At 41.4% G+C, this 13,021-nt stretch overlaps 1 protein-coding gene across 2 annotated transcripts in view; it reads right to left on the bottom strand.

The window, feature by feature from the left end:
• Positions 1-443: 443 nt before the first annotated feature.
• cep41 (centrosomal protein 41) overlaps positions 444-13,021 on the bottom strand; it is a 44,698-nt gene continuing 32,120 nt past the window's right edge. For both annotated transcript variants that reach the window (XM_043714023.1, XM_043714022.1), the window contains one exon: positions 444-3,495. In XM_043714023.1, coding sequence (XP_043569958.1) covers positions 3,395-3,495 — 101 coding nt within the window. In that variant the 3' untranslated portion in view covers positions 444-3,394. The remainder of the gene's footprint in view (positions 3,496-13,021) is intronic.

Here is a 13,021-nt window from a genome sequence, read left to right on the forward strand (position 1 = left end):
ACGAACACCAGCTAGCCACAAAAAGACACTACCCTCTCTCCCTCGTAGCCCTAAACACGGATGAAAAAAATCGACTGGGACAGCACATCTATCCTGGGACAGGCTAAGTAAAGACATGCCAGAGAATTCCTAGAGGCCTGGCACTCCAATCACAATGCCATAAACAAACACATAGATCTAGATACCATCTATCAACCCCTCAGGAAATGACATCACCACAAACCCCAGGAACCCCATCCAGGACAAACATAAATAGAAAGCAGGAGACAACAGCTTCGCTTCACTTGGAAGTCGCCACTGACAATGTTACCTCACCAGGTAATGAAACATCTGGCTATCAAACCCACAGCTCAGCGAGCAAACCTACACCCTAAACTAAGTGAGTTTTTTTTTTAAAAACAGCCAACCTAAGTACAGGGAAAGATTTGCCAAACACCCTTCCAAAATTTAAAACAAATACATTTTATTTTAAAAATACAAAATGTACAGACTTCTATGTTCAAAACCAAAATCCAACATCACTTGACCAATGCCACAGCTATAATCATCTAGTTGACATTCACAAAACATGCAGAACAACTATAAGGAGCAAAATATGAAGTATCCTTCTGGGATGCAGTTTTTACTAGCAGTATGCCCATTATATAATGATCTGATCTGTTCCAGGTCTCATACTGGATGCCTGATATTAGAGCAGGAAACTCCTCGACAAAGAATAACTCAAAGACCATCAATATGCACATCATATCTATTGGCAACATTTCACATCTTCATACAAGACAGCAGAACGTGTAAAAAGAAACATTTTTAAAAATCAGACTAGGATGCTTACAAGCTTGATCTCTGATCTGCACTAAATCAGTAACACTCAGGGTAATGTATTAAGGTCACTTACGGTTGAATCCTAGTATCCCTGGGCTAGGGAAGTGAAAATCTCCGAGGGGTCCTCATTTAGATCCTTGTCAGGTAAATTCTGTTTAAAAATGTGCATGTCTATCACAGTATTTTTTTTATTGGCTCTGAGGGTTTTCAGTCCTCTGGCTCAAGATCCATGCTTTAGAAAACATGAACCTGCCAATTCTGTCTGACTTAATGCCATATGGTGATTAGTACTTGCATATCCAACTTTGCTGTTGTGTGTATTAAATTTTCCTCTGAATGTTGTTGCTGGAAAGGAGAACAACTGTGCAATTGTATTTGAGACTCAATTAACAATAAAAGAAAGTCCTTAGAAGGTAGCCATGGCAATGAGCTGCATTTTGTGTATATAGTTAGGAAAGATGACTCCCTGCTGGAAGACTACTGGCCACTACAAAATCTTATACCCAACAATAATGGGACACTGCTACGTTACTATTCTCATTAACTTGTCAACACATTTAGACAATAATCACCCAACGAATGTCTGTATTTGGAAAAAGACAGGTCATTGAGAAAACACTGCCACATTTTCTCAGCACAAGTAAAAACCTTTTAAACAGAGACAGAAAACATAGACAACTTCAGCTTTGTGCAGATATACAAGTATTAATTTGGCTCATTGGGAGAGAGACAGGGGTATCAGGATGAAACACACTACTGTGAGCATCTATGAGTCATATTGCTACACTTACATGGTGGTGGAAGAAAAAGGCCTTCAAAATTGGAAGCAAAAGAAAAAAAACTGATCAACTCATTGATTGTAGCCAGGAACTTGTCAATAAGCGCAGTCAATCTGTGAATCAACAGGATATAATTTGTTGTCGGCTTGACTCACTTCATTTTCTCATAGAAGCACAGACCATCAAAATAGTTTTTAGGGTTTGCACATTCAGTTAATTTGCACATTTGGCTAAAATAGAGTTTAATTCGCTCCAGAAAAGCATGACATAGGTGAATGTTACTCTAGGTCTCACAAGTAAATTAAAATCAGAGATATAACCATAACACTATTCCCCTGTTTGCTAGGTCCCTATAAGTTGCCAGACTGAGATGGATCTAAACAGCATAATCACTTTAAAATTGAAAATTGGGAAAGTTAACTTTGTTTTTTTTACAATAACAAATGGAATTGTGGAATCCTAAAGTGTTTCTGAAGATACCAGAATCTCTTTGAAGAGAGTGAAATTTGACAATTAAAGTAATTCCACTGGTTTTGGTAAACAGGAAAGAAAGACAAATTTTTTGAAATACATGTAAAAAACTATCAATAGCTTCATACTGTATCAAGGCAGCTGCACTGAAATTAAAAGAAAATAAATCAAAGGCAGCAATTGAAAATAAACTTAACGAAGTACAAATACCTACAAATCAAGGGTAACAATGCATGGCAATGAGAGGCACTGAGCACACCACAATCCAGTTCAGTACATGCATAGACTTCATTTCAAAGAATGCTGAAGCCATATTCATGTGCATTCATTATGTATTTACTGAGACATCAGTCAGGCTATACATTTGCTCTCAGAGGCTCAGTTGCAAACTGAAACAGGATACAAACTACTAACCCAAGAAACTTTTCACATTGGTTTATGATATGCTGCCCTGACACAATGATATATATGCCAGTGGAAATGTTCTGAGTTGATTTAACAAATTTAACAATATGGGTAGTTAAAATTTTGATAAATAGCTCAAAGTGCACTAGGTTTATAAATTCATTACTTGTATTCCATTGTAGAGTTTGAGCATGTTATATGTTGGCATGTTACCAATCTAATGTACTGTTGGAATGATAAGAATCTCTTCAACTGCTATTTAATTCCTTTGCATTGCATTAAGTACCATTTAGGACATGTCACTAGCTGAAAAAAATTGTCAACAGTTTCATTTCTGAGGTAGTCATTAATCATCAAATGATAGTTGTGGGGAAGGAAGAAAATAAAATCGCTTAAAACCAATGACTGGGATTAGCCCAGAGTTCTGTGATGAGACAGAAAAGAATATTTTCCTCATTTTGTCTTTGGAACCAAAGGGAAAATAAAAAAAGGACAGTACTTTGTGTGAGGGTATTCTTATGGTGCAGTAAGTATTGTATCTGTATTTCTACATCCAAATCTATTTATTGTGTATTCAAAACCTGTGCTTGACAACACAGGACTCAGTAATGTTAATAGTGCTGAACAGGTTTTCCCTTATTTTCCTGTTTTAATCTTTTCCACGCGTTTTGGATGGAGTTAAAGCTATTAATAAGATTCAAGTGGGTAATTTAAATCCAAGTAGTGCACTACGTTGCTTTTCCTCAAAACGTACGTTGGCTATTGTTTTCAAAAGCATCTATTTCTATAGATTGCTTCAAGTTTTTTTTAAAGAATGTCAGTGATAACTTTTTTCTCGAGCTCTTTTGCAATACAGTAGCTAATGATTAAAAAAAAGTAGAAGTATTAAGAGAGGTGAAGGATTAACATTCTGTTCATTATTTCCATGGTTTATTTTGGATGCTGCCTGTCTGGGCACGAACAGAGCTGCTGGATGACTTCAATTGTGTTCTCGATGATGAGAGATGACTGAAGCTGCCTAAAAGACATTAAATAAGCAAGAATGAGAACATTTTCATTGCTAAGAAAATTGTATTAAACTAAATGCACTCTTGGAATGGACAGCACTGAACCAAACAATGTAGCAACAATAGGAATGAATGTTGAAAATAGCCGAGAATATTTTCTCTAATTGCCTCAGAAAAAGACTCCTACCAGCATAGTATTAGGGGTGGAAAAGATGAAGTGAACAAAAAGAGATAGAATACAGTTGAAATTATTAAAAGACAATTTTTTTCAATTTGAAAATTGCAACTTGCAGAAGACAAAGCAATAAGAAAGGTCAAATAATGAGTGTGTCCTATATTCATGCCTGTTTTATAACTCACTCTCATGCCTGAAGATAGTTAATGAGAATAGGTCAACAACATATAGCCAAAGCCTTCAATAGAAAGCTGAAAATTCATTAAAGACTCTAAAGGGGATTTTACAAATCCATTCAAATGGTAGGAATTCCAGAGCTTTTGGCCTTAGCAGCTGAAGGCTCAGCAACCAATGGTGGAGTAAGTCATGGCAGTGATGGACCAGAAACCAACATTAGAGATTTCTCTTCAGAACAATGAAGCTGGGGAGGCAATTAGAGTGGTAGTGAGGGATAAAGTTGCAGAAGGGCTTTTAAAAAAGCATGACAATTTTTAAATCAATGCTTAACCAGCATCAATATAGGGTAGCCAGCACAGAGGTGATGGGTGCACAGGATTTGGAGTGAAATTTTCTCCACAGGTACATCACGAATAATGGCAAGATGGCTTAATTAGGTAAGAATAAAAAAACCCCACAGGTTCTTGACATTGAGACACTCGCTCAATTAAGTCGTCAGGTTTTGGAGAATTCAGAATCTTACTGGTGTGTGGCAAGAAGCTAATTTCAAATCATATGCATCTCATTAATATCCCAACCCAATGACTGATATTGCATTTCCAATCTTTCTCTCCCCAATCGAGAAACTTCACAAAACTTCAACTCCAAAGTAAATGAGAGTGTCAACGTGTCTTATCAATATCTATAGCAACTCGCAGAATGATGGCACCAACTTCCCTTCACATGGAACTGCTTTTCTGAATCAGGTCCCTCCATGGTCAATGGCCCCACTCTTCCTGGACCTTCATCCATGCAACTTCATGTCAGCAATACACCAGTCTCACAACATTGTCATGCTTGCTCTTGATCCAATGCAGCTACCACTTCAGGTTTCAAGCATCTACATTAGAACGGAGGAATTTCATGCTCTTTGCAGGTCAGTTTGCACTGTGGAACATCTTATGTTGCTATATAGGATTTTTAGGCTTGAATGAACCAGGCATTCTCTAGGTTTTAGCCCATCTTTAATGCTCTGTACGTTTAGGATTTATTGAGATACAGAGAGGCAGATTGTGTCTTAGCGTGACTTTTTTTTAAAGCACATGAGGAGAGACAGGCAACTTACAGCAGAGGAAAGCATTCGTGAGCAAACGTACATCAGTTGGAGAGGGAGCAGACATGTGGCAAAAGCACTTGTATTTGAAGAAAATTACGACATGTGAAAGTCAAAGGTGATGAAATTTAATGGGATGAGATGAACTCCAGTAGTCAAAAGGTATAGGCACAATCAGTCAAAGGCCTTGTCTGATTCTAGCCCGTGGGTTATCCACAGTCAGACATTTGGTCCAATGCAAGTGCAGGAATCCGTGCCCTTGCAGTCCAGGGATTGGGCCACAGTCAGTCCTCCAGGTCTAGTGCAGGCAGTCTGGAGATTACATGTAGGTCAGTTGGAGTGCTGTTAAGATATCAATCCAAGGGTAGACTGCAGTCATTCAGAGCAGCCCTGCCAAATGAGTGGGTGTAGTCAATCATTAGGGCTTGATCACTAATAGGCATCTTATTAAGGGGTAATCAATGGGGTTATGAGGAGAGGGGACAGATTAAGTCTGGGGTTGGGTTCAATGTAGTGGGTCACAGTGGGAACGGTGAACTGATAGGAAGCAATTGCAGATAGTTTGAGTATATGATGATCCTTTGGATGTCAGGAAGCAGAGGGAAGAGGGGAGCACTTGCTCTTGCAGAATGCAGGAGATCACCGACCATCCTGCAGCATTTTCACACTGCAAGTAGCACTAACTTGTGCTGCTGTTTCTGTCCAGGCTGGCTGGGTCTGGTGACATAGACTCTTTTTGTGGTCAGCAGGCAAGAGGATTGACCAGCTCTCTACCACCTTGTTTACCAGAACTTTCTTCAGGAAGCAAGTTTAATTTTCTTATGTAGAATTTGGCCAGAGTGGAGAGGTAAGCACCACCAGTGTGAAGGGTAGTTTTTTGCTTGTAGTGTCTGAAGTGGTGACTAATTTGGCTTTGCATATGATGCCAGGGCCTCAGAAGCCAGAAGGTCTTGCAATGGAGAGCATTTCATCTTATTCAAGCGCTTTGGGACCAGTAACCAAAATTCTATTAGCTTTAAAATAGTTATGAAAAAGAATAGGCCTGGTCTAAACGTTAAATGTCTAAATTGGAGCCAGGCCAAATTTGATGGTATCAAACTAGATCTTTCAGAAATGGAAGTGGGGGAGGCTGTTCACAACTAAAGGGACATCTGGCAAATAGGAGGCTTTCAAAAGATAGATAATGAGTTCTGGATGTAGGTTTGCTTGCTGAGCTGGAAGGTTCATTTTTCAGATGTTTCGTCACCATTCTAGGTGACATCTTCAGTGAGCCTCTGTACAAAGCACTGCTGGAGTTTCCTGCTTTCTATTTATATGTTTGGGCTTCCTTGAGGTGATGTCAGTTTCTGCAGTGACATCATTTCCTATGGTGATGTCATTTCCTGTTCTTTTTCTCAGGGGAGTGGTAAATGGGATCCAAGTCCACGTGTTTGTTGATAGACTTCTGGTTAGAATGCCACGCTTCTAGGAATTCTCGTGTTTGTCTCTGTTTGGCTTGTCCGAGGATGGATGTACTGTCCCAGTCGAAGTGGTGTCTTTCCTTATCTGTATGTAAGGATACTAGTGAGAGAGGGTCATGTCGTTTTGTGGCTAGTTGATATTCAGATATCCTGGTGTCTAGTTTTCTGTCTGTTTGTCCAATGTAGTGTTTGTTACAGTTCTTGCATGGTATTTGGTAAATGACAATAGTTTTGCTTGTTGTCTGTAGAAAGTCTTTCAAGTTCATTAGCTGCTGTTTTAGTGTGTTGGTGGGTTTGTGGATTACCATGATGCCAAGGGGTCTGAGTAGTTTGCAGTCATTTCCAAGGTGTCTTTGATGTAGGGGAGAGTAGCTAGGGTTTCTGGATGTATTTTGTCTGCTTGTTTGGGTTTGTTGCTGAGAAATTGGCGGACTGTGTTCATTGGGTACCCATTCTTTTTGAATACACTGTATAGGTGATTTTCCTCTGCTCTGCATAGTTCCTCTGTGCTGCAGTGTGTGGTGGCTCACTGAAATAATGTTCTGATGCAGTTTCATTTGTGTATGTTAGAATGATTGCTTCTGTAGTTCAATAAATGGTCTGCATGTGTTGTTTTCCTGTAGACTTTGGTTTGAAGTTCCCCACTGGCTGTTCGCTCTACTGTGACAAATAGGAAAACATATTGTTTTCCTCCTCTTTGGTGAATTTTATGCCAGTAAGGGTATTATTGATGATCTTGAAGGTTTCCTCTAATTTGTTTCGGTTAGCGATGGCAAAGATGTCATCCACATAGCGGACCCAAAGGTAGGGTTGGATGGTTGGCAGAGCTGTTTGTTCAAGTCTCTGCATTACTGCCTCTGCTAAGAATCCTAATATCGGAGATCCCATGGATGTTCCGTTGGTTTGTCTGTAGGTTTTGTTTTTGAAGGTGAAGTGGGTGGTAGGCCTTGGTCCACTAGCTTGACGATACTGTCCTTGCTGATAATTGATGTGAACAGGGCTGTTAGATTAGATTAGATTCCCTACAGTGTGGAAACAGGCCCTATGGCCCAACCAGTCCATACCAACCCTCCAAGAGTAACCCACCCAGACCCATTTCCCTCTGACTAATGAACCTAACACTACAGGCAATTTAGCATGACCAATTCACCTGATCTGCTCATCTTTGGTCTATGGGAGGAAACCGGAGCACCCAGAGGAAACCCACGCAGACACGGGGAGAACATGCAAACTCCACACAGTCACCCGAGGCTGGAATCGAACCTGGGACCCTGGTGCTGTGAGGCAGCAGTGCTAACCACTGAGCCACCGTGCCGCCCCAAAGGACGCCATTATTTCATCCTCTTCTATCTTGGTGTCTTCGATGATCTTCAGGAATTCTTGGGTGGAGTGGATGGAGTGGAGTGAGACTTCTACGAAGTGTTTTAGTCTTTGTTGTAGCTCCTTGGCCAATCTGTAAGTTGGTGTTCCAGGTAGCGAGACTATGGATCTGAGGGGGGCTCCTGGTTTGTGAATTTTGTGTACTCCATAGAAGAGTGCTGTGTTGGATCCATCTAGTTTCATTTTTTGGAAGTTGGTCTTATTTATTTCTCCAGATTTCTGAAGTTTTTTTTGAGTAGGGCTGTGATTTGTTTTTCTAGTTGTGGGATTGGACTCAGACCCTTTGGCATCATGGTAACCCACAAACCCATCAACACACTAAACAGCAGTGAATGAACTTGAAAGACCTTCTGCAGATGACAAGCAAAACTATTGTCATTTACAAAATACCACACAAGAACTGTAACAAACACTACATTGGAGAAACAGGCAGAAAACTAGACACCAGGATACCTGAATATCAACTAGCCACAAAACAACATGACCCTCTCTCACTAGTATCCTTACATACAGATATGGAAGGACACCACTTCGACTGGGAGAACACATCCACCCTCGGAAAAGCTAAACAGAGACAAGCACGAGAATTCCTAGAAGCGTGGCATTCTAACCAGAAGTCTATCAACAAACACGTGGACTTGGATCCCATTTGCCACTCCCCTGAGAAAAGGAACAGGAAATGACATCACCACAGGAAATGACATCACATCCCAAAGAAACCCAAACATATAAATAGAAAGTAGGAAACACCAGCAGTGTTTTGTATGGAGGCTCACTGAAGATGTTACCTAGTATGGTGATGGAATGTCTGACAATGAACCTTCTAGCTCTGCAAGCAAACCTACATCCAGAACCTCAACCTGAACTGAGGTATAAATCTTTTCAAAACTCGCTAATAGATAATGAGTTTTGAGGGACAGCATGATCCTGTCAGTGTGAAGGACAAAGCTGGCAGTTGTCGGGAACATTGGTTAACTAGAGGTATTAAGGCGCTGGTCAAGAAAAAAGGAAGCATGTGTCTGGTATATTTAGTTGGGATCATGTGAATCCCTTGATGAGTACAGGGAGTTTGGAAATACACTTAAAAGGGAAATCAAGAGGGTAAAAAGGGGACATGAGATAGCTTTGGCAGATTAAGAGAATCTAAAGAGATTCTACAAGTACATTAAGGACAAGAGAGTAACTAGGGAGAGAATAGGACCCCATAAAAATCAAATGAGACCATCTATGTGTGAAATTACATCAGGTATAGAGATCCTAAAAGAATATTTTGCTTCAGTATTTACTGTGGAGAAACACCAGAAGGTAAGGAACTTGAGGAAATAAATGGTGATATCTTGAAAAGAGTACAATTACAGAAGAGGAGGTGCACAATGTCTTAAGATGGATAAAGATTGACAAATCCCCAAGACGAGATCAAGCATATCTGAGGATGTTGTATGAAGCTAGAGAAGAAATTACAGGGGCCCTAGCAGAGATATTTGTATCACTGATAGCCAAGGATGGGGTGCTAAAAGACTGGAGAATGGTTAATGTTGTGGCACTATTTAAGAAAGGCTGCAAGGAAAAGCTAGGGAACTACAAACTGGTGATCTTGATGTCAGTGATGGGTAAGGTGCTGGAGGGGATTCAGAGAGATACAATCTACATGCATTTGTTAAAAACAAGGTCTGATTAGGGATAGTCAGCATGGCCTTGTGCATGGGAAAGTGTGTTTTGCAAACTTCATTAAGTTTTTGAAGAGGTGACCAAAATGTTAGATGAAGTCAGGGTGGTAGAAGTTGTCTACATGGACGTTAGCAATGCTTCTGACGAGATTCCACAGGGTACAATGGTTAGTATGGTTGCTTTACATGGGATCCAGGGAAAACTAGCCAATTGGATACAAAATTGGCTTGATGAGATGAGACAGAGGGTTGTTGTTCAGACTGGAGGCCTGTAACCAGCGGTGTGCCGCAGGGATCAGTCCTAGGTTCAATGTTATTTGTCATTTATATAAACGACTTAGACGAGAATGTAGGGGGCATTAGGAGGATGTGAGGACTACAGATGCTGGTGATCAGAGTTGAGAGTGTGGCGCTGGAAAAGCACAGCTGTCAGGCAGCATCCGAGGAGTAGGAGAATCAATGTTTTGAGCATAAGCCCTTCATCATGAATGAGGCTTGTGGGGTTGGGGACAGAGATAAATGAGATGGGGATGGAGTTGGGGGGAAGATAGCTGAGAATGCGATAGGTAGATGAAGGTGAGGGAGAAGGTGATAGGTCGGAGAGAAGGGTGGAGCGGACAGATGGGAAAGGTGATGGACAGGTCAGGAGGGAGGTGCCAAGTTAGTGGCTTGGGACTAGAATAATGTGGAGGGGAGGGGAAGTGAGAAAACTGGTGAAATCCACATTGATTGTGTGTGATTGCAGGATCCCAAGGCGGAATATGAGGTGTTCTTCCTCCAGGCGTCGGGTGGTAAGGGTTTGGCGATGGAGGCGGACCAGGACCTGCATGACCTTGGCAGAGTGGGAGGGGGAGTTGAAGAGTTCAGCCATGGGGCGGTGGTTAGTGCGGGTGTCCCAGAGATGTTCTCTGAAACAATCCGCAAGTTCGCGTCCTGTCTCCCTGATGTAGAGGGAGGTGCAACAGATACAATAGATGACATTGGTGGAGGTACTGGTAAATTTCTGTCAGATGGTGCAAGGATCTGACAGGGGGCATTGTAAGCTTGTGGATGACTTCAAAAATTGGTGGTATAGTGGACAGTGAAGGCGGCTCAGAGTACCATGGAATCTTGATCAACTGGGCCAGTGGGCCAAGGAATGGTAGATGATGTTAATTTAGATAAAAATGAGGTGTTGCACTTTGGTAAGACAAACCAGCACAGGACTTAAACAGTTAGTGATAGGGCCCTGAGGAAAACTGTTGAACAGATTGACCTAGAGGTGCAGATATATAGCTCCTTGAAAGTGGATCACAGGTAGACAGGGTGGTTTGGCACACTTGCTTTGATCAGTCAGAGCATTGAGTAAAGGAGTTGGGATATCATGTTAAAGCTGTACAAGAGATTAGTAAGGAGAAAGTGAGGACTGCAGATGCTGGAGATAAGAGCTGAAAATGTGTTGCTGGAAAAGCACAGCAGGAAATTAGTAAGGCAACATTTGGAGTCCAGAGTACAATTCTGGTTGTCCTGCTATGGGAAGGTTGTTACCTGCTGCGCTTTTCCAGCAACACATTTTCAGCTCTGATCTCCAGCATTTGCAGTCCTCACATTCTCCTAGTTGATTTTAACCTACTGTGAATCCTCTTACACGGATGCCTTCCTTGAAGAAACTCTCTTCCTCCCAAAGGGCTCATGCCCAAAACATCGATTCTCCTGTTCCTTAGATGCTGCCTGACCTGCTGCGCTTTTCCAGCAACACATTTTCAGCAAGAAATTAGTAAGGCAACATTTGGAGTCCAGAGTACAATTCTGGTTGTCCTGCTATGGGAAGGTTGTTATTGAATTGGACTGTAAAACAGATTTACAAGGATGTTACCGAGACTGGAGAGCTTGATTTACCAGGAGAGGCTGGGTAGGCTAGAATTTTTTCCTTAGATGTAAGAGGATGAGGGATGACCTTATAGAGGTGTATAAAATCATAAAGGACATAGGCAAGGTGAATAGCCAAAGTCATTCCCCCAGGATAGGGGAGTCCAAAACTAGAGGGCATAGATTTAAGGCGAGAGGGAAAAAGATTTAAAGGGACCAAAAGGGACAACCTTTTCACAGAGGGCGGTGCAGATATGGAATTAGCTGCTAGGGGTAGTGGTACAGGCGAGTAATTACAATATTTAAAAGATAGGAACAGCTTAAAAGGATATAGGCCAAATACAGGAAAATGGGATAGCTCAGTTTAGGAAATCTAGTTGGATCTGGTTCCGTGCTGTGTGACTCTGAGTCTATGCAATTCACCAAACAACTTGCCAACATCTACAGTGATTCCTCCATATCCACGAGGGTTTCTTTTCTGAGAATCCCTGTGAATGATGAAATTTGTGAGTGCAGAGCTCACTAAAAATAAAGTTAAAACGGTTAAAAAATATCACAGATACGCAATTTTTGGAAGTGGTATTGATTTTTGTTTTTACTAAGCGCGAATAAGAGAATTTGCGATTTCATGCGTACAGAGGATATACTGTAATTTGCATATTTAATAAGGTAAGAAATGCATATTTGTACAAGTTAACTCGCTACAAGATTCCCCATGGGAGACTAGTTAGCAAGGTTAGATCTCATGGAATACAGGGAGAACTCGCCATTTGGATACAGAACTGGCTCAAAGGTCGAATTCAGAGGGTGGTGGTGGAGGGTTGTTTTTCAGACTGGAGGCCTGTGACCAGTGGAGTGCCACAAGGATTGGTGCTGGGTCCTCTACTTCCTGTCATTTACTTAAATGATTTGGATGCGAGAATGAGAGGTACAGTTAGTAAGTTTGCAGATGACACCAAAATTGGAGGTGGAATGCACAGTGAAGAGGGTTACCTCAGAAAACAACAGAATCTGGACCAGATGGGCCAATGGGCTGAGAAGTGGCAGATGGAATTTAATTCAGATAAATGTGAGGTGCTGCATTTTGGGAAAGCAAATCTTAGCAGGACTTATACACTTAATGGTAAGGTCCTAGGGAGTGTTGCTGAACAAAGAGAGCTTGGAATGCAGGTTCATAGCTCCTTGAAAGTGGAGGCGCAGATAGATAGGACAGTGAAGAAGGCGTTTGGTATGCTTTCCTTTATTGGTCAGAGTATTGAGTATAGAGGTTTACAAAATTATGAGGGGCATGGATAAGGTAAATAGACAAAGCCTTTTCCCTGGGGTCGGAGAGTACAGGACTAGAGGGCATAGGTTTAGGGTGAGAGGGGAAAGATATAAAAGAAACCTAAGGGGCAACATTTTCACGCAGTGGTGGTACGTGTATGGAATGAGCTGCCAGAGGATATGTTGGAGGCTGGTACAATTGCAAAATTTAAGAGGCATTTGGATGGGTATATGAATAGGAAGGGTTTGGAGGGATATGGGCCAGGTGCTGAGAGGTGGGACTAGATTGGGTTGAGATATCTGGTCGGCATGGACAGGTTGGAACGAAGGGTCTGTTTCCATGCTGTACATCTCTATGACTCTGGGCAATGGTAGAAGCAAAGCCATAAAATTTTCTTGCCATCACTCTTTTTAACTGCAAATGGAAAAAACTTTGGTCATTGGTAGAGTTAGGACAAGGACACCAGAGTT

The sequence above is a fragment of the Chiloscyllium plagiosum genome, chromosome 23 (genome assembly GCF_004010195.1).
Source record: "Chiloscyllium plagiosum isolate BGI_BamShark_2017 chromosome 23, ASM401019v2, whole genome shotgun sequence".
NCBI lineage: Eukaryota > Metazoa > Chordata > Chondrichthyes > Orectolobiformes > Hemiscylliidae > Chiloscyllium > Chiloscyllium plagiosum.